This window comes from Agelaius phoeniceus, chromosome 1 (assembly GCF_051311805.1).
Source record: "Agelaius phoeniceus isolate bAgePho1 chromosome 1, bAgePho1.hap1, whole genome shotgun sequence".
Lineage (NCBI taxonomy): Eukaryota > Metazoa > Chordata > Aves > Passeriformes > Icteridae > Agelaius > Agelaius phoeniceus.
Genome location: NC_135265.1, coordinates 44807043 through 44831619, shown reverse-complemented (window position 1 = coordinate 44831619; position 24577 = coordinate 44807043). Strand labels below are relative to the sequence as shown.

General features: G+C 44.1%; 1 protein-coding gene across 7 annotated transcripts in view; it reads right to left on the bottom strand.

Annotated features, from left to right (window-relative positions):
• Positions 1-24577, bottom strand: part of TMEM108 (transmembrane protein 108) — a 162813-nt gene that overhangs the window by 3019 nt on the left and 135217 nt on the right. For 5 of the 7 annotated variants that reach the window (XM_077177790.1, XM_054641409.2, XM_054641402.2 and 2 more), the window contains exon 4: positions 7702-8814. In XM_077177790.1, coding sequence (XP_077033905.1) covers positions 7702-8814 — 1113 coding nt within the window. Of the gene's footprint in view, positions 1-7701; positions 8815-8905; positions 9245-14781; positions 15093-24577 lie in introns of those variants that run through there. The other 2 variants (XM_054641418.2, XM_077177799.1) reach the window with 2 other exon arrangements.

The following is a 24577-nucleotide window of genomic DNA, read 5'->3' as shown; positions in this document are numbered from 1 at the left end:
ATGTTCCAACACATCAGCAACCAGCCAGAGGAACAGATGGGTTCCTGAGTAGGATGAGACAGGGGTAAGGCGGTGTGGAGATCCCCTGTGGCACCAGTCTCACACACCTTACACTTCGAGGATAGTGTTAATGCCAGAGCTGGGGTTTTCCTGCCTGTCTCCATCAGCTGTTGGATGTGGAATCTACTGATAAGGGTAACCTGTTTCCCCACACTTGCCTGGGCATTGGGTGATGTCTGAGAGTGTTACTTTTTTCCTCACCTTCAGAACTCACTTAAGCTTTTACAATCTGAAATATCTGAACTTAAAGTAGAGCAGCTAGGCAAGACAAAGTGACCGGCAAGTGAAATTCCTGATGTTCAGGAGTCTGTCTGGTCCCAGGGCCACAGGAATCCCCGGCCTCAGAAATGCCCAGGTAATTCTCTCCCAGCAGGCAGCTGAACACAAAGCTGGCTGAGTGTTATTTTCTGGAATTGCTTTCAGTTTATCCATCTCTGTTGCCATTCAGATGGGTAATCTTGGCTACTTTAGGAGAGACAGGCAAAGCCTCAGCAGCAGACTTACTGCTCCCACTGGCCCTGGCTCAGGGAGAAGCTGGGGTGTGTGCAAGGGTTTGCTCAGAGCTGTAATGTGTGAGCTCTGTCTGCTCCCCTTACACCCGTGGAATTCATTGACTAGTTGTGTTTGTAATCTACCTGATTTATACAGACAGGTAGCTGCACATTTACTTGCTTTGATTTGTACCTGTGAAATAGGAAATGCCCTGCTGTAAATTCCTTCTATCATTTCTAAATCCCTCATGGTAAAGGAGAAGAGAGAAAATATTCATGAAGCAGAAAAATATATGATTTCCTTAGCTACAGGTATAATTATGTATTAGAATGATAACTCAGAGGAAAGAAAAGACTGCAGAGAGATCACTGCTGCTATGTATGTTTTGACAAAGATTGCAGCTACCCATGTGCCATGGATCTCATTCCTTATCCCATCTACCACATAAAAATAGTGACACAAAAGTGCAAGGCTAGAGCTCTATTTAAAAAAAGATAATAAACTATTAATAATAATAATAAAAAAATCAATGTCTTTCAGTTCAGGCAGTTCTGTCACTAACAACTTCATTTGCTGACGGCCCAATAGTCTGAATCCTGCTGCTGCACCTCATGGCCCCCCAGAACTGCTCTCCCTGCCTGGGGAAATGCCTGTCCTCCTGAAGGGCTGCACCTTTTATCCCTACTTTGGCTGCTGCCCTCTCCATGTCCCAGCCCAGCCTGCAGGCTTGGGCAGATTAGAAAGTGATGCAGGACTTGCATTTGGTCCTCGCCACTGCTGGTGAGAGCAAACAGTCCTTGGAGCTTTTCAGTACTCCAGCAACAAGAGATCCATCCCTAAGGCACAGAGCATTTCTGAAGGTGCCTGAGGATGTGAGAGCCCCAGTAAAGTCAACTCCGTGCAAATATTTTTTTGAAAGCCTGAGGTTTTACAGCTTATAAAATATTGTGGTTGCTGACAGAGAAGTATCAGATTTGAGGTTCAGGGGCTGGAAAGCCAGTGACACTGAGCTGAGAGAGATGCCAGCTTCTTCCAGCAGGAAATGGCCTTGCCATGTGTAGATATATACAGCAATAATTCTCCCTCTCTTAATTACACTCTTGGCCTCCAACTGTGGTGCACACACAAGAAAATGGATGGAAGAGCATGGAAAATGGGTTCCTGAGCTTCCACAAATATGTATTTCAGCAGAAGGATGTCTACCTAAGCTGCCCCAATTCAAAGCAGAGGAGACCTCATTTAAGAGGGTGAGTGAGGACAGCAGGGCTGGAACGGGCTAGTCCCTCTTCATCTTATATTAACTGCCCTTTTCACAGAATCATAAGTTGGAAAAGACTTTAAGGAATGTTGAGTCCAGCCATTAACTTAACACTGCCAGATCCACCACTAAGTGACAACACTAAGTGCCACATCTACCACATAACATGCCATATTTGGGGCATATTTTAGTGAAATTAATGTAGCCAACATAGGACATCTCACTTCCAGAACACTAAGACCAGGGTACAGCTTTTATATTCCTAGATATCCTTTTGTTCCCATTATTAGAATGACATGTATTACAGAAAAACTCTTCCAGACAGACAACTCTGATGGCCAGGGAGGCCATATTAGGTGGATGAAATACACAGAGGCAGAGATGGTTTGGAAGGCACAAATGGCAGTAATGACAACAGAGATGAAGAGAGAACTAGTAGCTGCACCACCCTGCTATCTATCCTGGTATATTATGTGGTTAACTCTTCCCTGGTTTTCAAGCAATCCTCTGGTTGCTTTCTGGGAGTCAGAAAATCTCACTGAACTTCCCTTTGCCTGCTCAACGGCGAGTGCCATGAGAAGGACATGTCAGTGTTGGCCCTGTGTCAGCCTGAAGTCCCTTGTACAGAGACTGTGACAATGTTAGGAATTATCAGAGGTCTCTGGAGGTTCAGGGATTCTGGAAGCATTTCTAACCCATGTCTTTTCATGTGTTAAGGGGGTGAGCTGCTGATGAGCTCCAGCTCTGACACTGGACATTATTTGGCCATAGGGCAAGTTACATCTGCATTATCTGCCCCCCCATCTATGACATAAAACATCCCACAAATGGGAGAAACAAGATTCTCACAGATTTACAAGTTTCTAGGCTGGTGGGAATGTGTCCATCACCTAGTCTCACCCATCTAGCACCTGCACACCAGGAGACTTTCACCTGTTACCTTTAACATAATCTATATTTAAGATACAGCACATCTCATAGGAAAATACTCAGCTTTATTTAAAGATACAGAGTGACCAGATGTCCATCCCATTCCCAAAAAATTTGTTTCAATGTTTAATTTCCATTGTGGGGACATGCTTACATTACTCTTGTGTAAATACTTTCACCTCCAACATCACTTCCTCCATGTTCTTTTGTCTCTTTTATTAAAAACTTCCACTATGCTTCAGAAATCTCTCCTATATATGTAGGCTTCAGCCTCTTTTTGTGCTACATCATGGCACAAATGGAATTATGTTGCATTTCTCCACTCCTCATTCCATGTCTCTTTTCTAATCTTCTGATTTTTTTTAATCTAACCCACTATGATTATATACCACATTCAATCCAGCTTCATTAATGCAGTGTAATGAGATCATACCAATTCCCTACAGTTTTCTGACAGTCTTTCCCTTCAACTCACTAAAATATTTTACCAATCTTACACAGCTGCATACTCCCTTCCCCCACTTTCCAGCCCCCACACAAAACACTGTGCTAACAGATCTGAAATTGTAAGCACTTAAAAGTCATGCAATATTCAGGGTGAAGGATCTTCATTTACTTCTTCCTATGCCTGCAGATCACAAACATAAGTTTAAAGAACCCTTCCCTCAATGACTAAAATGCTTTTTCCTTATTTTTTTCTATTTCCCTGGTTTCCTACACGTAGCAGCACATACTTAGCTGTGATAAAGGTATCAGGATGGATTTGGTGATTGACTAAAGCTGTTTACATCTGGAGACAGGAGTCACTCCAGCTCAGACTGAGCTCACACCTGGGGATTAGGCTCAGGGCTTGGGATCTCTCTTGATTCTGAGTGGAAAGCAAGCATATGTTTTGTGATGGAGAAGGTGAGTGAGGTAATTTTGGAAAGCATTCCAGTGCATGAAATGTGAGCTAAGTGAGGTTAGGCCCAAGGCAATTCTTCACATATTCTCTGAGTTCTGCTGATGCCTGTGCTGAGAGGCTCAGTTTTCCTCCCATGTTCTCCTGTGTCAGCAGAACTGACTGGATAAATTGACTCCTGTGCATCTGATTTGCAAGCTCCCGTTCTCCCACATTTTATTGTGTCATTCTGTGGTTCCAGTGACGCAAGAACCAGGAGCCCAAGGACTGGAACAGTGAGTTTTAAAATGAGCTCATGTTGTTCTTGTTCTGCATTGCAGAAAGAGGCACCTACACATGTACAACAGCACGTGCACAAAAATGTTCAAGGCTGCCTGAAGGACACTGCAAACCCAACTCAAACTGTGACATGAAGAAAATAATGACATCACTGTTATATATGATTTTGCTATTCTGGGAAGGGGAATGGTACAGAATCCTTCATTTTTGCAGCCCTCCCATGGCATTAGCAACATTACTCTCATTATTTATACCATGAAACTGAGCTGCCAAAAGATGTCACGCAGCAGACATGGCTTGTGCATTCCTACTCAAAGCATCATTCTTCTGGCTAGCAGCTTCAGGGATTTCAGTGGGACTCATAAATCTGTGCATCTGTAAAGAAGTATGAATTGTAAGGGTGGGAGGCCAAATCCCAGCTCTTATCTAAGCAGAGGAGTTCTTGAGGCACAGATCTTCAGGCTTGTGTTCCAGCCCCTCAGCTGTGCCACCAGCTCAGCTGGTAGGACCTGCCAGTCCTCAGTGGGGCTCAGATGTCAGGGCACAGTGCTGCTGAACAAACACTGCTGCTTCCTGCCCTTTGGTGCAAATCCCCACAGCAGGGATGGGCCAGCAAGGAAACCCCAGCAGGGTCTGTCCTCTGTGAGGAGAAGTGCTGCATCCCAAGCACTTCCTCCAGTGGGGATGAGGAGCCAAAGGCTCCTTTGGTTGCCCTCTAGCAAGTCACTTCCCCAGCTACAGAAGCTCAAATGCCCAGAGGTTTTCATGTAACAGGTGCCTGTCACTAGACGCGTGACAGCAAGCAGAGTGTAGGGATCAGAGAGGAACAGAGACATCTTTGCAGAATCGTGATATGTTTTCCCTTCCAAGGATTTTTGGGTAGCACAAGCTGTGCCCAGAAGCCCTCCAAAGAAAGCTTTTCCAGCCTCCTTGTAACTCCTCACACAGAGGAGAGATTATATGGAAAGACACAAGGGCTCCTGGCAGAGGAGAGATGCTCTGGTCACTGCACAGCTCTTCAAAGGCTCTGGGAAAACAGGAGGTCAGCGAGCTGGCTTGGCTCCGGGCACCTCTCATTAGCAGGACAAGGGAGCTGAGTTAATTGGATTCCTGCAGCTCTGCCTCCTCATGCACAGGCTCTGGGTTGCCTCTCCTCACCTTTTTCCCTGTTTTTCCAGGGTGTGTGGCTAACTTCCCTGCCTTGAGGCTGTCTCTCTGCCTGGTCCTGAAGGTGCCAGCCTGAGCACAGAGCCACCAGCCCACGGCTGTAAGGGGTCCTCAGTGACTTCCCCTGTGGCTTGATCCCTCCTAAGGCAGCTCAGCTATTTAACAGCACGGGATTGTGCCTCTATAGCCTTTCAGCATCCCAAGGCAGGAGCACGACAATATTCAATATTTTTTTCCCAATCCGTGCCTACAACAACGGAGAGAGCCTCCCTTGGAAAACTTCTTCTCTGTCTGAAGGCGAAATGAACCCCCGATATCCGTTCTTCATGCTTCTCCCGAGGGCCGGCTGTGCCCCGCTTGTGCCCGGGAGGTGGCGACAGTCCCCTTCGCGCCGCGCACCGCGCACGCAGCAAAGCGCCCAGCCAGGGCGCGACGCGCTTTAGGCAGCCAAACCCGCGGATCTGGAATCGACTTCCTAGGTCTAAAGCCAGATCACCCCCAAAAATACCATTTAAATGCCTGCCTGCCGTTCGGTTCGGCTCTGAAATACATCCGAGAATCCCCGGATTTTAAAAGGGGCATCCCAATGAAGGCCATCGTCAGGAATCTGGTCTTGAGAGCAGGACTTAAATACTTGAATTATTTAAACATTCAGTTGTATTAGAGCCGATACAGATAACTTTCAAAATAGCATTTAACTTTTTTTTTTTAAATGTAGCTTATGAATACAAGAATCAGAATAGGCAGTCACATGAACACATGGCACAAATGAAAAGAAGAAAAGTGCTAACACCTCTATTTCATGAACAGTGGGTTAGCACTCCTGCTATCAGACTTCTCATATTATTATTACTGTTGTTATCGCTATTATTATTATTATTATTATTCAGCTCATTTATGGCACTCTGCACGCAGAGACCAGTTTACCCACTGGCTATACTTCCCATGCTTGTGCTGTATGGTTTTACACTTCTTATTTTGTATTTAGATGCTTTCTATCCAGTTCAGCTTTCTTTCTAGATATTGGCCCAAAATGTAATTCTTGGAAGAATTTCTTTGATCCTTAATTCTATTGACGGACAGACAAGGCATAGTTCATCAAATCATCAAATATTGCTGCTTCTGACCACGTGCTTGCTAAGTGCCAGCTTCTCCTCTCCATCTTGCACAGAAATGCACATGCAAATTCTGCTTTGGTTTCTCTTTGATTGCCCATCTTTTAGCCTTTAAGATTTGTTCTTACTTGTGGTTTTAACCACGTTGGCAATAGCAGAATTGATGGTCCCAGGGGTGTGAATCTAACAAATATGCTGACCCAATCCAATAATTTGCAGCTGCTGAAAGGATTAGTATGGTCCCTTCTCCAGGTCTGCATTCCTGCAGCCTCATCCTTTCTGGGTCTCATACTCTGACTCTGTGGGGAGCTGATTCAGCTCACTAGGTGGACAGAAAGTACCAAAGAGTAAAGTAAGTACATTTTTGCCACTTCAACAATCTGAAAGTGTCTCAGGAGGTGAAAAGTCAGGCCCAGGCAGAAGAAGAGGGGCAGGATCATATGCCTGCACATCAGAAAGAGCAGGAGAGAGCAGCACTGTCCTGTTTGGCTGGAGTAAGCTGTGTGTGAGACTGGCTCAGGCAGCTCATCTAGCCTTGTCCTCAGTACAGCTCATAGCCATAAATAACAGCATTAATACTCAGTGTTGTTGGCTGCTACCCCTTTATGTTTCCTCAGGCAGCAAAGGCTGGGAAAAGTTTGGTTTTGTTTCACTCCAGACAGCTCAGAATAATCACACCCCATGACAGTGAGACTCCAGAGAATATGTTGTCCCACCAAGCTGATACAACCCAGCTAGGCATGGGACATCCTGGCAAGCACTCACAAGCTTGTTCATATTTTCCCATGTGTTTTTTGTAATTGAATCAAACAACAAGACCCTGAGCCAGCTCTGGAAACCCAACCTGCCCTGGGTTGGGTGACTGCCCTGGGTCAGCAGGTGGCTGACTCCAGGTGTCTGAAGGCCAAGGTTTCTTTCTCTTCCCTTGGCAACTGTAAATTAGAATTAAAATTGAGGAAACCAGCACTTTGGTTATCAGATTTTTAAGTGAGATAGTTCATGTACTACCTGCAATGAAATATTTTATTGCACTGGAAAACTGGTGTTTCCTGAATTATTAGTCATTACAGATGTTATTAATCCTTTGGGTTAGCAGTGGGCTTTTCAATTCCAATTTCAGGGCAGAAAATACTAATTCCTAGATAAAAGAATTGCTGTCTAAAAGAATCACTGTCTTTGATCAAGTTTTTGATCACTGTCTTAAACAGTTTGGAGTAAAGCTGCTTCACACTCTAGAGCTGCTCAGGGTAGTGTTACACTCTCAAGTGGAGAGTTACTCCATAAGACTTTTAATAGCAATAGAGTGAGTATGCTTTGACTGTAACATTTTAGTCCTGCATTTTGAAGTTAAACACTCTGGTCAGTGAATGTGATGCCTGTGCATCTCATCCATCCCAAGCTGACCTGCCTCTGTTAGGCCTCCAGCTAGTCCTTGAATTGTAGGCCGAAATCTGAATATTAAGGAAAGAGAAAGCAAAATAAAGTGACAATTAACTTACAACATGAGGATATAGGGACACTGATAGCCAGAATGATCCAGGCAATGTCCATCTTGCTGAGACAGATGGTTGCTCTGTGCTGGGGTTTGTCCCCCTCGGTGACATGGGAGATGTTTCCTTGCACACCTGGTTTCCAGGTCCCGGCAGGAACCAGTCTGTTCAGGAAGTTCCCGGTGGCGGTGGAGCCAGCTGTGGAGGTGGAGCTGGACAACCTGGTGGCAGGCACTGAGGAGAGAGCACTGCCTGGTGACGTGGCATTGGTCACCGCGCTGTGCTGCGTCGGAGTCAGTCCCTCGGGGTCTCCCGCTGCCGAGGACGAGATGCTGATGTCAAAGCTGGTCTGAACTGAGTGACCAGCTGCTGCTGTAGCAGATCCAGAGCCAGCAAACAGAGGGACATTTGTACTGAGATTCAAGGTTACCCAAGAGTTGTTTTTGCTCAGCATATCCCACATGCCATAGCGGGTGGGTTTAAAAGGCACCGACACTGCTTCAGGATCAGTTGATGGTCCAGCAGTTGTGGTGGCAAAATCTGCCTCCTGCACTGCTGCCTCGGTCCCATCCCCTCTCTCTGCTTCCCTAAGGCTTCCCGAGGAGTTGCGGTGGGGAGAAGGGTCTGAGTGTGTAGTTCTTGCCAGCCCCATTCCATTTGGATCACTGGATGCTGTGGTCTGGGACTGAAACGGGTGGTCTGTGAAAGGGCTCCTCAGGGTAGGGAAGGGAGAGTGCAGGGTTGTCTTTAGGTAAGGCTCTGTCGACTCTGAGAAGTTGCCTTTGAAAACCTGGAATATTTTCCCCTTGGGGCGAGGCTGTCCTGAGTACAAAGCACTCTGGTTGTACAAATGGTAAGTTTCCTTCTCGCCGAAGCGAGGGCCACTCTCTCGCTCTTGCCCGGTGGAAGGGGCTTTCTCCACCAGGCTGATGGGGTGGGACATGGCTTGAGCAGACGTAGGAAGGGGCTCTGCCGTGTGGTGGTCTTTGTGGTGAGGTGTTGTTCCCATGGCTGTGACAGTCGTATTGTTCATCGGGAAGCCCTGAGAGGAGGAGACAGTGGGAGACAGTACCTGAACAGAAAACACCAGCTCTTCTGTCAGTGCCAAGATCAGTAGAACACCTGAGGAAAAAACACAAAAAGAAGCTGAGATACTGGAGAGGAAGTGGTGGATGGGGACAGCCTGGCTTGTGTGTCTGGCAGGAAGGAATACCTTCCATGTTCTGCAGAAGGACAGAAGAGGTAACATCCAACTTTGTCTGGTTCTCTGCAAAAGTAGGAAGAGAAATCTGCAGGAGCTGTGGTAACCCCACAGTCATGAGAGCAATGAGCAAGATTACAGGGAATTTCTGTGGCAAAGAAAGAGAGGACCTTGCAGTACTGATTCATGTGAAGCTTTAAAATGCCATAGGCAGGTGATTTCCCTGGAGAAGCTAAAAAGCATCCTACATTTCACGGGCAGAAACAACAGATGTCCTCATTTTCATCACGGCCAGGAGGTGTCCAGATGAATGTCCATATCATTATGGGAAACCTTAGTCTGCTCACTCCTTTGGCCGCAAAATCCTAAATTTGGCTGCCTCCAGTCTTGGCTGCCATTAAGCAATCTGTTTTTTGAAAGAGCAGCTGCTTAGGTCTTGCTGAAAATTAGGTCAAGAAGGGATGTCTGATGAGAGGGCTACCTGGGTTATACATGCTGTGCTTTACTTAGTGACTTTGGAAAATCTAGTCACTCCAAATGTCAAAGATTAACAAGAAAACACAGCTATCCTGGACATTTTAAAAAACATTGTGATTATTGTGATCTAACACAACTGCCCTTCGCACCCATAACCAAACTTGGTTGTAACCTGTTCTATGCTCACATGGGCTGTGGGGTTGAATTGTGTGAATTTTGCCTCCCACCTCCCTCAGTGCTGCATATAATTTCACAAGGTGCCAGATCCACACCGCTGGGAACATCAATTCTTTCATTTATTCCTAGTTCAGATAATGGAGGTGGGCAGCTGCAGTAGCATAAGCCTCCCCAGGATGCAGGGCTATTGCGCCCTGAGTTAGCGTGACCTGCAGGGACCACATCAATCACATGTCACCATTTCCATATGTTGAAGCTGTCGAGTGTAATGTGGATCTCTGCCTACCAGGAAGCACATGGAATAAATCCATTTTGCACAGTCCACTGAGCATCATCAGATGGCACCATTAGCACTGTGCTAGTGTGGATTTCAACCAGCAGCATCGAGGTGAAAAATATTGTCATGGTCTTAACAAATCAGGGAGATGAGTTTGTCAAAACTGCAGGACTCCAAACTGGGTGATGATCAACTTCCAGCCAGGACTGTGGAGTGCCTTCCTGCCCCCTGCTCTACCCTTCCTAGTTGGCCAGCTTTCTCCATGAGTGTTGTTATGCCATTTAGTTCTTAAGTCCTTGGGAATGTCAGTTATGGGCCAAAGGAAGACAGGGACTTAGGAAAATGAAAGAAGATCTCTGATTAGATGTCTGCTGGCCTTGATTCTGTTTCATGTTGGGCAAATGCAGATGCAATGAAATGAGTTTATTCTGAATCCTAAATATCATTCACACCCATGCATGATCATTGCAATACATGTAGCAAAAACTCACCAAAGGAGCAGTATCTGTTTCTCTTACCCAGCTAAATGTTCTACTGTGATCATTACCCATCTTTTCTGAACCAGAGAAGCGCAGAGCTCTGCAACCAAAAAAATTCAGCTCATCTTGCCCCCAGCAGACTCCTGTTACTTGGAAGAGTATCCAGAAGATGAAAACACTGACTACATAACATGGTGAGAGCCAATTACAAGTAGTACACTTTCCACTGCCTGATGCTAAAATTAGATCTCTTTTTTTTTTTAATTTCTGGAATAAATATCTCTGCCAAATAAACCATCATCTGGGATACTGCTTCCCAGTTCCTAGCCAGCCACAGACAATATGCTCTTTGCAGAACACCTATTCAAATTAAAACGCATGAATTCTCTACACTGAGATGCAACCAGGAGAGCAGATCGGGCTGTACCCATGGAGCATCACTCTTGGAAATAAAAGGCAGGAGTTATCCTCACATATTTGGCAGTGCTTATTCTGAGGTCAAGGTCAAAGCAGATATTCTAGTGTCCATATGGCTAATATTTCATGCCAAGACAAGTTGCTGCCACAGAACAAATTCAAAGAGGAAAGGATGACGATTTATTTTGGATTTGGTGTGTGGAGATAATGGTGCAGGAAACTTTGGGCCTGCTATTCTGAGCACACAAGATAAAGTGCGTTCGCAGATATTATGAGATACTAGATTATAATGATTGTAATGCCTATTAAAACTTTTGGATGTTCTTTGTGTAACTACCTTCTCTCACACCTCACACACACAAAAACCCTATCACCATTGGATCAATGTTTTTGTCCAGGAGATTCCTGAAAGAATAAAGAACTTGTCAGCTCTCCTACATATCGTGCCCTGGGGTTAGAAACCCTGATCTTTTGCTGAAAACCCGCCTAATACCCATCTCCACTTCTTGAAATACTGATAAATCTGAGGCTTGCCCCTATAAACATTTATTGTCTCTCTGGGGCAGACTGTTGTGGTAGCAGGTCATCGCACATCAGCATGGGAAACCAGATGCATTTAGCTCGTACCTTTAGGTGGCTTGTAAAGTATGAATAAATATTTATAGGAAATACTACATCAGTAGTAATTTATCTGACAATAAACAATAACTCCCATGGCATTTGGCCATCCCAGGTTGCGGCAGTCAGGTTTTACTCATCTGCCACTCTTGCTTTAAAAGCCTCTGCAGAGCCACTGTGGCCCAATAAGCTACAACTTTTTAGGACATTTTTTTCTGCTGGTTGGATGGCCCACAGTAATTCCTTCAGTAACCACCAGAGCTAATCTGTGCCCCTAACTTCTGGAAAAATATTCAGCTTAGCAGATAATTGTAAAAATAGCCAGTGCTGTATATTTAGAGAGGAACAGCTGATGATAAGGACTTCACAGTGGGTTTTGTTGGCCCTGCTAAGTAGAATTAATTTGCTGGAAAGCAAAAGTAAAGCTGGAAATGATATTTTTAGATGCTCTGCATCATCACCCAAGCATGCTCTGTCTGGATTTGCAGTCACTTGATTGCCCAGAGCTCCCACTTACTTTTCTATCCTTAAGGACAGGCAAAGTCTTACAAAGTGGGATTCTTACTGAATTCCCTGATACTGGACTGCCCTTATTGGCAACTTTGGCTTAAGCCTGGGAAAATGATATTCTAAATTTCTGTACTCAGGCACAGGAGGCATTTGTCCCAGAAATGGACTTTTCCAGCACCTGTGACATTCTTTACTTTTCTTCCCTCTGTCTGTGCTTCACAAATGCTCCTGTACTAAGTGAAGCACCATGGTGGGTACAATGCCAGTTGTCCCCTGGTGCCTCAGCTTACCTTCAATTCTACTACCAGTGAAAGGAAACCTTCTGGCTGCTATCAAGTTCTCCTTGCCAAACTTTGATACTCCAGGCGAGATAGCAAATGTTCAAAGTGAAGTTCTTCAGTCTTTGCCTTCATTTTGGCTGCCTAAGGCTCTTGGAGCTGATTTTACTTAGAGCATGAGCCCTTTGGAGTAAGGACTGGCAGTCCTTATGATCTGCTGGCACAACAGTAATACAGACTGATGCAAGCACATTATAGTAAATAATAATATTTTCAAAGGTCAGCTCATACCATTAACTTTTTCCTAAGGGGCTGTTTCTAAGGTACAGGAGCTCAGGGTCAGAACAGACCAAATTGGCTTGTGTTTTAAATGCTACGTGTCAAATTCATGCTTTTGGAACCGAATTTTATGGCTACATTAAATCTATTCAACCCTAATAAGAAGGCTGATTGACCTGACATCTCTGTGGTGTGAACTGTGGTCTTGCATAGTGCACACTGCACCAGGAAGGGCATATTAGTACAAAATGAATTAACTCAAGGATGAAATGCAGCAGAGTGACAGCAGAAGGTACACAGAGGGTGTGGATGTGCATTTAGCCATAAAAACTTCCTGACAACATGGTGCAATGGTTCAAATCTCAACAGGATCTCCCTGCAGTGCTTCTTCCCACTGTACACTCACATGAAGAGCCTGGAAATGGTGTGTATAGTTGCGTATGTGAAGGAAATGAAGGAATTCCTTTACAGAAATGTTTTAAAAGACTATGGTTTACATCTTCAATGAGTCTCAGAAAAGTTTGGGGTTAGGAATACTTTGCTTTCCTAGACTATGAAATCCTCAGGGTTCTACCACTTGGAAACTTCCTTGTGGCCCTTTTATTTGCACACAAGCGACAGAACTGTGACCCTCCTTAACAGAAAAAATAAGCAATTCAGGCCTCAGCAGCTTATGTTCTTTGTTTTATCTCTGGACTTTGGGAGGCTCCACGAAGAGCCAGTGTCCTGGCCCAGGACAGCATTAGAAGGTTTTTTTCACTCAGGAGTTAACACTGCCAGGTGCTGCACAGGACCCTTCACGGGCACTTTGAGAACAGCCTTTCTGCATGACATGGCAGAGCAGGCATGTGGCTGTCGAGTCAGCTCATGCGTTCAGCCTCCCTGGGGCACCCCCTTTAAACAACACAAACTTATGTAACTCTTGTTCTAAAGCCTGTGGAAAGGTTCCCAATGACTTTAGTGAGCTTTGGATCAAGTCCTAATTGCCAGAGATACAGTGGAAACTTTTGAGCTGCCCATTTCCATTTTTTACAGCAAATGAAAATGCACAACGAGTTCAGTCTGGTGTTTGACCCCTTCTGGCCTCTGCTACCTCGGACCTTGCAGCAAGACAAACAGAGCCAGCCTGAGCAGTACTTGGCAAACATTTTTGCTCTAGGAAGTCAGGAAGAGCTTTTTGTGCAGAGACCTACTGCTGGACTCATTATTTCAGACTGCCGTGGGCAAGGAAAGCAACAGGAGCTGTCCTACAAAGGACCCATTATCTACAGACCCAGGGCTTGGGTGCACATGGCCACAGTGATGGAAGCTGAAGCTTCTCTGTGCTCCTGTCTTGACTTAGTAACAGCGAGAGAAGATTGTGCAAAACCTCTTCAAACAACAACAACAACAAAAGCTTTTTTGCAACAAAAGCTTTCTTCTCGACAATAATAACTTCTCATGTGTCCCTCAATAAACTTAAAATATTACAGGGAGCAAAATGAATCTTTAATAGGTGGAAACTGTGTACAAAGTGTGTATTATTACTTTTGTTATGGTAATTTCTTTGTGGTCTGTCTAAGCAATACGATTTTCACTCAAAATAAAGCAGCCTTTGTACAAACAAAGAGTTAAGCAAATTTAATCTCTGTGATTGGTTGCAGAACTGAGGGGAAAAAAAAGTAGGTTACTCTGCATAGAAAATTTCTCTTCTCTGAAAGTCTATCTGTCATGCCAGAAATCCCAGATATTAACTTACAAGTTATTATCTGTTTTCCCTGGTATTAGATGAGTGATCAACCTGAAATTCAGCACACAAGCATTTGGTAAAACGCAGGGAATGAGACACACAGAGTAACAGCTCTATTTACAGTAACACTAAACAGCATCAGCAGAAGCTCTGGAAATCACATGTACAAACACAAATTAAGCAGCTCTTGCTGACACTCCCTGTGCAACAACAGTAACAGCAGTTATGGTTTTCATGTGGCAAGAAGTCACGGTCCTTTAAAGATACAAAAACATTGCAGACCACTATTACTGCTTTAAAATGCACTTACACCACAGACTTTGAGAGAGTGAACCTGTGAATCAAAATTAATTTCTGGCCCTCCAGAGAGTTAAACAATAGGTGCTACAAAAAGAACAGTGTTGTGTAGTCACAGAGCAAGCAGTTCCCAATTCATTCTAACACTGCACTAGAGACTCACAGATACTACAGGGATAGGTGCTTTAGAAATTATTTAGATCCCCTACTCAGCAAAATACATACAGATATTGGAGCTGTTCAAGCTTGTGGAAAGGCTTACTGACAATCAGGGCAACAGTAATTACTGAGAGGAGGGTAATAAAAAGAAAGAGCCTGACTCTAGCTGCTCCTTCAAGGTAAGCACTTACCTGAAAATATCATTTGGACTTGTCAGCAGACATCCTCACCTGCTCACATCACAAGGATTTGGAAGCTTCATCTCTCAGTGGAAAAAGGAAAAATACATCTCTCTAATGAGGCAGTTGCACGCAGGAGTTGCTGTTATTGTTGGAAGTGGTTTGAAGGAATGAGGACAGAGACAGCCCAGGCAGGCGTGTCTTGCAGGGCTGTGCAGCGAGAGGGCTCACTCCTTTATGGAGTACCTCTGCAACTGCAAGGCAAGATTACTTACTGAGCCAGTCCCCCTCTCTGCCAGCACATCGAAGGGCTGCTTGGTATTCCAGCTTGGTTTCCCATCAAGTCCAGATACAGTTTGTCTGACACGAGCCTATTCAGATGCCAGAGGATTGCTGGCAGTTCTTGTTTTCTGGGAACAAAACAGCAACAAGCACCCCAGCTGCATGCCCTTGTGAGGCTGTTCAGTCCCTATTCCAAGGCAGAGTGCCCTCCCTCCAGAGCAGTGCTTACTTAGCTTTTTGTGTGTGGATAGATTTTACAGATCTGCCTCCTGTTCTGCACCTCCACCAGACTTTCCACTTATTCAATTATCTCTAATGATATTAATATTCCTGTCAAAGGAAAATACAGGGAATGAAATAGTGATCACTCTCTCTCCTTCTCCTTCCCTGGCATCAAAATGCTCACTCTGTATTTTATTTCTTCACTCCTCAGTGGTGAATGGGCAATTTCAACTTGTAACCATAAAGAATTTCACAGATCCTGTGATTACTGAAGTCATAATTCTGCTTCCCTTCTTCCATTTCTTCTATTTTATTTTTTTTTAGTTTCTCTCTGTCTCTTTGGCACAGCTGGCTGTCTGGAAAAACACACTGCCTGGAGAGCACAAAAAAGTGTCCGGGGCAGCAAAATACCAATCCCTCAAAAGGCACAGGAAAATGTTAAGAGAGCAACAAGTTGGGGGCTTTTGAGGGTTTTTGACTCAGAGTTCCTCTGGCACCCAAGGGTGCTGCAACAGCCCAAGCAGTTTGTTACATGGGCTCCTCACAAAATAAATTCCTACTACTTTCCTAGAGAGAAAAGCCAGTTCTTTCTTCTCTCTTACCATACCAGGTGAGAACATCCTAATTTTTTCCAGGCCTTGGAAATAAGTCTGCTGCCACCAGACTTCTTTTTTGATGCTGTGGCCAAATCTGTAAGAAGTGATGTTGTGACAACAGGTTTGAGTTGTGGCAGCACTCACAGATATGGGGACTCTGACCGTGATGCCAATGCTGATTTCTGGGGACAAAAGTCCCTATCAGGAGAGTAGGCAGGTGCATATAGCAGAAGCATATTTTACCCACAGTTACACAAACTCTGTCTTCACAGGTTTGCTAATTTCATGAAGGATGTGGAAAAACAGAGTACAAATAATAATCTTAGGTCTGCTTTGCATTTCTGTGCTTTTGTGATGATGCTCCTTTTTTCCCTGCCATTTGCAATTCACTTTTTGCCCTTACTGTTTCCAGTCTGAAGGTTTTTCTAAATAAAGATATTTAGTGCATTATAAAAAAGGAAAAGTCCTTAAAAATATCAGCTTGTTTAGCAGTTTCTAGAACTCGGGGCTGATTAAGAGCTTGCTGCTGAAACAATGATTTAGCACAAAGCTGCAGCTGGCGTAACAAGAGAACCATGCCACGTATTTTAACCTTTACTGGGGGATTTGCCACATCTGTAAGTAGTAATTCACCACAGATTTCTTCCCTGAGTGCTGTCATGGATGGAAACATACAGTCCAAAACTGCAAAGACTGTCCTTTGGAATTTCAGATGAAAACTCTTCATAAGGACAGGGGCTCTGTGCATTGCCTTGTCCAAAAACACATGGAACAAACAAGAAATATTTTTAAAAGCACATGAGCATTCCTTGGTCTGACAGCTCTCCCCTCACACAAAGCTTGTCCAGCCCCAGCTTTGCAAATGCACATCCCTTCCTCTCCAGCCTTGACTTGGCAGCAGTTTTTGTTGGCAGGATGCTGTTGCCAAGGGAGACAGAAAGGATGTGCAGCTGGCTTTTCTTTCACCTGCACTTAGTGCTGCTGATCCTATTTATGTTACTGCAGAACCTTTGGCTTCTAAGAGACCTACCATCAATGTCACCGGACCTTTTGAAGAGTTTTGACAATGACACAAATAGCTGTGGCCTCAGATGAAAAGCTTAAAATAGGACCTTGCCAAAGAGAGGAGGTAGTTGGTGTCACTGATGCTAACTCAAGCCAGGGTGTCCATTTCCCAAGCACTGATAAGAAAGGGGAAAGGAGGATTCAAAGCCATCCTAAGAAGATTTCTGAAAGCTCCCCAAACAGTGAGTTTTTACACATATGTAAAAGTTACATGCTTGGTCGAAGGTAGCTGTGGCTCTGGCAGGCAATTCACTCCATCCAGAGGCTGACTAGTACCTCAGAGAGGCGCCTCTCCTGCATTAGCAAAAGAGGTCACATTGAGGATGATGAGTTTTAACTTGATGTCCATCCTTCAAGTGATGAAAACTAGGTGAGAGGAATCCCACCTCATATCTCTCTACCTATTTAGACTGCATCATTATAAAGCAAACCATAAAGGGATAAATAGAAGTGATGTTTGAAAAGGTAAAATGAAGACCCTGTAGATACTTTCCTGAAGATTAAATCCCACTGCTTTGGACATTCAGAACCAGTTTTTACAGAACACCAAGTGAACAACAAGCTCTATAGAGCAACACAACATTGGCATAAAGAGTGGACTAGAATAGGGCCTGACAGCTTTTCCATGGTGATGCATTAGGAAGCATTTTTCTTTCACATATTGGAGGGTAAGTGGGCAAACACTAATTCAGCTGAAACTGGAGCTGCTGCCTCTCCAAGAAACAGCACACTACAGATCGGCTGCTCCTGGCTCCTGCAAGGCAAGATATCTGGTGCCTGCTGAACTGGAAAGTGGTGGGTAGCATGAGGAAGTAGGAGCCACTTCTTCATGCATAAACCTTTTTCCAAAATCACACAGCTCTTGTGCCTGCTGCACTCCTTTCAAAATCCTTCCACTTGCTGTTGGAGGCAACCAAGTCCAAGGCATTTGATTCCAGCACCAGATGATATATCTTTTCCAAACCTAATTTCTTCAGGACTAAACCTCCAGCTCTAAGTAATTTACACTGACTTATCTATCAATCAGGGATTTTTCTGGACTCAAGTTACTCTTTCATTACAGCACGGTCATTTCAACTTGTCTTTTCTAAGGAAACATTTAAAGGAACAGACCTTGTCTATCTATCCTCCATCCTATGTTTATCTTTCCCACTCACTCCTGATTTCAAATACTGTAGCACACTGTATGACAACTGGTGAGGCAGAGCAGACCACCCCACTTGTGGATCCTCTGCTTTGACAGTGCAGACCTTCTTCTCCTCTACCTGAAAAAGCTGTGCTTAATTTCTCCAGCTGCAGGTACAGAAACCCTGATATTGCAGCCAGGAGGAAGGCTGTAGTAATGCACAGGCTGACTAACTCCTATAAACCCTGAAGGTATTTCTGTCATTTCATCTGCTCACTGAAAGTAATTTGGATGATTTATTACTTATGCCCCCCTTGAAACACATTATTACTTCCAAGTGCCTGGTTATCCTTGTGCTTGATCTCCAATGAGAGCTGGTAATGAGGAGCTTGCACTGATTTGTTATATGAGCAGGTAAGACACAATTAGAAAGTAATTACTATATTTACCTGCAGGAAAGCTTTATTCTGATTTTTTGATCATTTCCAGTTGAAGGAAAAGGGACACTGCCTCAGAGTGAGTAAATGGGCAGGGGACAGGGGAGGATTGGGCAAATTATTTATAGTCCCAGGTTATCGTCTGGGCAAGTGAAAAGCAAACCAGGTCAGGATCAAGGGAGTCAGCATTTCTGGTATGGGGGACTGGGGACTGGTTTGGGGATACAAAAGGTCAGATGTAAATGGAAATTACTCCCAAGATGGACTTGGGATATAATAGGGAGTGAATGTTTCCATGTCCAGATTTTCTCCTGCGAGAACAGCACAAGGATGTAAGGTTGCACATAAATCAGCCAGAAAGGCTGTAACGTGCTGCTTTTATGATCTGATTTTATTATCTGCTGCATTATACAGGCTAGCAAGGCCTCTGGAGTGGATGTAAGGTTGCTAGGGAAAGAAGTGAGCTCTTACTTTTCATTTCTACATGTCCTTCCTACAGACTAGAGACAGCTTTCCTTTGGCTTCTGGGACAAAAATTTGTATTGCCTCTTTTCAGTCTTGAATTGAACCTGGCTTCAGCTAAAGCTGATTTCAGAATAATCTGGATGTTCATCATGGTCCATCCACACTGCGCCACAGGGATGCTCTGAGCTACTCTCCAAGGAGCTCTGCTTGTGGCTGGAGGGGTCAGCAAAGCCCCTGCACAGCAAAAAACCAGAGGTGCATGCCTGGAACTCCAGAATGTCAGAGGTACATGTTGCATTAGGACATACAAAGATAAAAGGGGAAGATCAAATTCCCTTCTTGAGAGCATCAGTTGCTGGCTGCAGAGATGAAGAATGGGGTTTTTGCTCCATTAGGTGAATTGCAAGATTGCACAGGTATTGAGATATGGATTTTTTGCCATGCTTTGGAGCTGGGTATTGGTCTGGAAGGAATGATGGTTCAAGCTGGTGTAGTAAATCATATGTATTTATAAGTAAGGTCACAGCAGGAGCTGGATATAATTTCTGCTAATGAGAGCAGGACTCCACTGCTTGTATTTCACTCAGTGTTATTGCTTCTGAATTCAATTCAAGAGGTGGAGATACTCAATATCATACACAAGGAACAGAAGGGTGAGATGACACAATGACATAAAGTATTTGATTAGTCAGGGGATGAGTAATGTAAATGGAAATACATGTGAAGTTAGGAAAAGGATCTCACTTTATAAAAATCTGCTCTATCAACTCTGCAGTTCATTCACTTTGCAATTTGTATTTGCAATTCAGCATGAATGCAGTTACACAATAAAGTCAAATGTTTCACTTCTCTGTGTGGACGGCCTCTTTTTACATCCCCATTTGCATTAAAAAGAAATAGAAGATCCACTACCAACTATGTGTGTGCTGCTTTGGAATGCAATTTTGAACATGTGTTGGTCTTGTCCTTTGACAGGAATATATTGCATATCTGAAGCATCATTTACCTTCAATGATTTAAATGTTCATAGTGGATTAAGTCACCCTGCCTTACACATGATGGGCTGGCACCTGACACCATCAACACAGAATAACTGGAATTACAGCAATAATAATGTGCAGAATGTGCAGGCCCCCTACTACAACCTTATTCACACAGTACTTTACAGGTAAGATATTTTATTTGTCTCTCCTTTCTGGTTAAACTTGCCTCTATTAATATTCAGGAAAGAATTTACTTTACCCATTTCTGATATGTCATCACCTCCACACTTAATTTTATTTTGGAAGGAAATTGGACTGACAGCCCTAACAACTTCTGATTATTCACAGAGCAGCCCTTGTGAAGAGATTAAGTGTACCAGCTTTTCCATGTTGCCCTGTCAGCACACAGCCCTTCAGGGATCTTCTCTTGATGTGAAAGTTAGCTCAGCCCCAATGCTCATTCATCCTTGACTTCTGTTTAGCTAATACCAGTTATGTTGTTGGTGATATGACGTGGACATCTTATCTCTCTCCTTCCCCCTCCAGAAACTGCCCTGGGAGCCTCATTTCATTTCAGTCAGGCTATAACATAGTTCCTAAGCACAGTGCTTATTTTTCAGCTACTGCTGATACGAGCTGGCATCAGAAGGGAAAATAGAGGGCGGCTGCTCTCCTATATCTGTCCCCTGCCCCACCCTCCAAGAGCAGGGTGGCTGTGCAGAGCTGTGCAGCAACCTTGGGGGGCTACCGAGAGCACCAAGTGCTCAGACACCTCTGCCTTTATAGTACATGGGTGTCCCACACTGGGATAGCACTGCAGGAGTGCTGAGGTGCTTGTCCTAGTGCTTTGCAGGGAGATGTGCCTCTGCCCCGTGACCTAGCTCTCTGTTCTTGAAGGCTATTGATTATTTTTTTTCTAGTGGGAATGCAAAAATGCCAGCCATGGAACAGGGACATTCGATTTCTGGTAATGTCAGTGCCCACCTCAGTGGTAGCACCTGGCTTCATTGCACTGCCCTTAATATGTGTGACTGCTTGGGCCTCAGAGAAGGCTTGAGATTTGCTGGTACATTGGCAACAAACTTCTAACACAGCTGTGAGTTGTTTCCTTAGAAACAGTGCAAGTGCAAACATACCCAGAGGTGCGTTTGGAAAGACAAATTCATCTCTGAAATAGATAATAACATGTTTTTACTGCCTACACTGCTCTTTTCCAGGCTTTCCTTGGTCTGGACTTAATTTATTAATATGCAAAACATAATCTTGAAACTAGGGCACAGTGGAGCTGTTGACAAACAAAGAACTTTCTGTTCAAGCACTTTGAATGAACTACAATTAAACATCACTCTGAGTCCTCACCAGACAGATGCTGGAAGAGCTGTGTGGCAGTCAGATGTTACATTCCCATGAAATGCAATGATAATACTGACAAAAGTGTCTTGTCACAATTTTGCCTTATTACATTTTCCCTCTCTCTCTCTTTTGAAGCATTCACAGCTGTCATTGTACCCGAACAGCAAAATCACTCCCACAGTAAAGTGCAGTATCAGGATGCAATTCTGTTTGGAGACAGAGCACTAAGTGTGGCACATCAGCTTTAAAGCTGCAGGGGAGCATTAGTCCTTGCATTAGCATTAACTACCGTGGCTAAGAGAATGCACTGGCAATAGCCTTAGCCAAGGTCAGGGCACCAAGAGGAAGGAATATCAAGAAGCATTATACAGAGGGCATAATTTTAAGTGCAGAGTTTCAGCCCTGTTCAGTATGGGTTCAAAGGACTGAATGGAAATAAATTACAGAAGGATTGCTTGAGGTACCAATTTCCAGGACCATAGAGAGCACTGTCAGGAAAAGTCCCCTGGGACTGATGGTGGCTTCTGCTGCAGCACTGTAAATCCAGGACAACTCCTGTGCAATTAGGAAGATTATTCAAAATACAAATGACTCTCAGAGGAAACAGTAAATGGACCTGAAGAAGTAAAATACAGCTGGGAGTTGAAGACCAGTGACCAAATTAGGAGTTAGAAATAATATGAAGATTAAGGGCAATTAAGAATTGCAAGAAGCAGTCAAAGGAGTGGAAAGGCTCATCTTTTGTTCTCTTCAAAACTGGGTGCTTGGGTGCTTAATTTCCCCCTTTACCTTGTTTGCTGGAAATAATGCTTCAGTCAAATGAGAGATTTTAATAAGACATGTAAAACAGCTGCTCAGCCCAAGATTACTCACAAACAATAACTTGTATATAGTGGCTAAAAACAAGTGATCTGGCATGACCCAAGGTCAGTGGCAGAAATCCCTAAGATAATCGGAAACCTGCCTAAGGTTGTATCTTCATGCAATCAGAATCTGACTTCTTGTGAAAGGCACTGGAGCAAGAGCTGCTTCCATCTGATGTCGGTGGCATCAGCCACGTGCCAGAAGTGTCACACATGGTCACACTTTACTGAACTGGGACTGAGATGGGAGCAGGCAGATAAAGCAGGGGGAGCAGCAAAATTGGCATGTACCTCTGCTCTTAGAGGCCCAAAGAAGAGGCCTAGGGGGGATGTACAGAACACAGCTCTTTATTACTCTCCCATTCTTCTGTGCTTCTTTATTGTATATTTATTCAAAAGCGTCCCTGCTGGGAGCTGCTCCTGCGTGCTCACTCACTGTCAATTACATTGCCAGAAACACAGCAGCACCTTCAGCACATTTCTACTGCATTACAACTATTTCCTGAAGATGACCTTGGGTCCAAGATATTTATCAGACGTGTAATAAAACAGAAAGAGGAAAAAATGACACAGCAACAGTTTGCAATGATTTGTTTGTGAAGGTGGTGTGATTTGAACTTGCAAATTACAGGCAACCACTTCGTACTTGCTATGGTAATAGAAAGCATCTCTTACTCAGAGCTCCATGTCAACTCCTGCCTCTGCCTAAATTAATGCTTCCAATTAGTCCTGTTTTATTGTGCATCCATCACAGAACATTCAGTGTTTGGGCTTTGAACAGTACAAATCCATATACTGGTAATTATGAAAAAATACATTTTGTAAGACACAAATGTTCCATATTTATCAGCAGCGCCTTGGGCGCTTTACAGGCTTTTTTTCTGACATATTTTTAATTTCTACAGTCAGATTCATCTTTGGGTTTAGTTACTAATTAGTAACTCAAGGGCTGTGTAACTCTTTGCACTGGGTTCAGGCTCTGCTAACTCCATTTTTACAGCAAGTTCCTTGAAAAATCATCAAGCTACCGTGCACGTGTCCAAGGCACTAACTGATCTTCCAAGCTACGTGGCACATACCATGCAGGAGGAAAAAAAATATCCAGACTTATTCCCTGAAATTACATCATATTACCTAACTTATCCAGTGCTGTTTCCAAACGTTCCCTCTTTTCCTATGTCTATGAAATCTTTGGCACATGTTAAAAATGTATGTGGAATAGTTTAGAAAGGACTGAAAGGAGGGTAAAAGGGAAGAATGTACCTAAGGCACAGACCAAAATTATGGTTCCCTAATAAGCCTGTGGTTTCAAGAGACATATAGCTGTCACAATAATTATTTAACAGGGCTAAAACATTTCAGGTTTGGAGTCAGTCCAGAGGTGACATTTCCAGAAGAGAGGAGGAGAGGGAGCAATGCAAGGCCCAACTCTGAACTGAAACAGAGGCAATGCTGTCTCTGCTCACTCACTGGGGTCCTGGGAGCAGGTGGACACAAACACCCTTTTACCTCTGGTGCAGCTGCTCTTGGCAGAGCATGATTAAAATATGATAACCATTCTTACAAGCTAGTTTAAAAATGATTCCTGAAAACCAAAGAGGTATTTTTTTATATGGTGTTACTGGAAAGCAAAATATTTGACACCAAGCTTTTGTCTGAGCAGGAGATTTTAGCTGATTCTTTACCAGCCAGTCACCTATACAGCACCTCTAGAGGCACAGGAGGAGCACAGCCTTCCTCAACAAAACCCTTCTGATATAAGAGGACTCTCTGTGTAGCACTGAATCATCTGAACAGCTCTATCTTGCTGCCTGAGATGGACCTTGATGTGAGTGTAGCACAGGGATGGGGAGGATGGGGAGGATGAGGAGAGGATGCAGCTGGAGAGCTCTGCTGCATCTTTTCTGGAACGGCAGCACAAGAGATGTGCCCAAGGGCAGGCTGAGTCACTTTGCAGAGAGCTGCTGTGCTTCACTGCTGCTTGAAAGGGAAACATTTTAAATCTTGCTCCCTTTGTGGCTCCCAAACAACTGTCTGATGAGAAAGGGAGGGCATCACAAGCTCTGGTGCCAGTTGCACATTGCATCAGGGCTTTCCTGCTTGCTCCCTTGCAGCCCACATGGGACAACGTCACAGGGAAAGCTTAGCAGGGATGAAACCAGCAGGCTGCAGAAGAAATTATTCTTTAAAATCCTTTAAGTTTTAATGAAGATTCAGATCTTCCTCTAAAGCAGGCTAAAACTTCTCCTGTGTCATTCCATGAAGACTATCTAACTCTAGAGGGTGTTAATTATTCACAAGAGGTGGAGGTAAAGAGCTGGTGGAACAGAGCTCTCCAGCCACATGGATGGATGAATGGAAGTGGTTCATTTGGCTTTCCCAGCAGCAGCACCTGTGGGATGAGCAGGTCCCACCT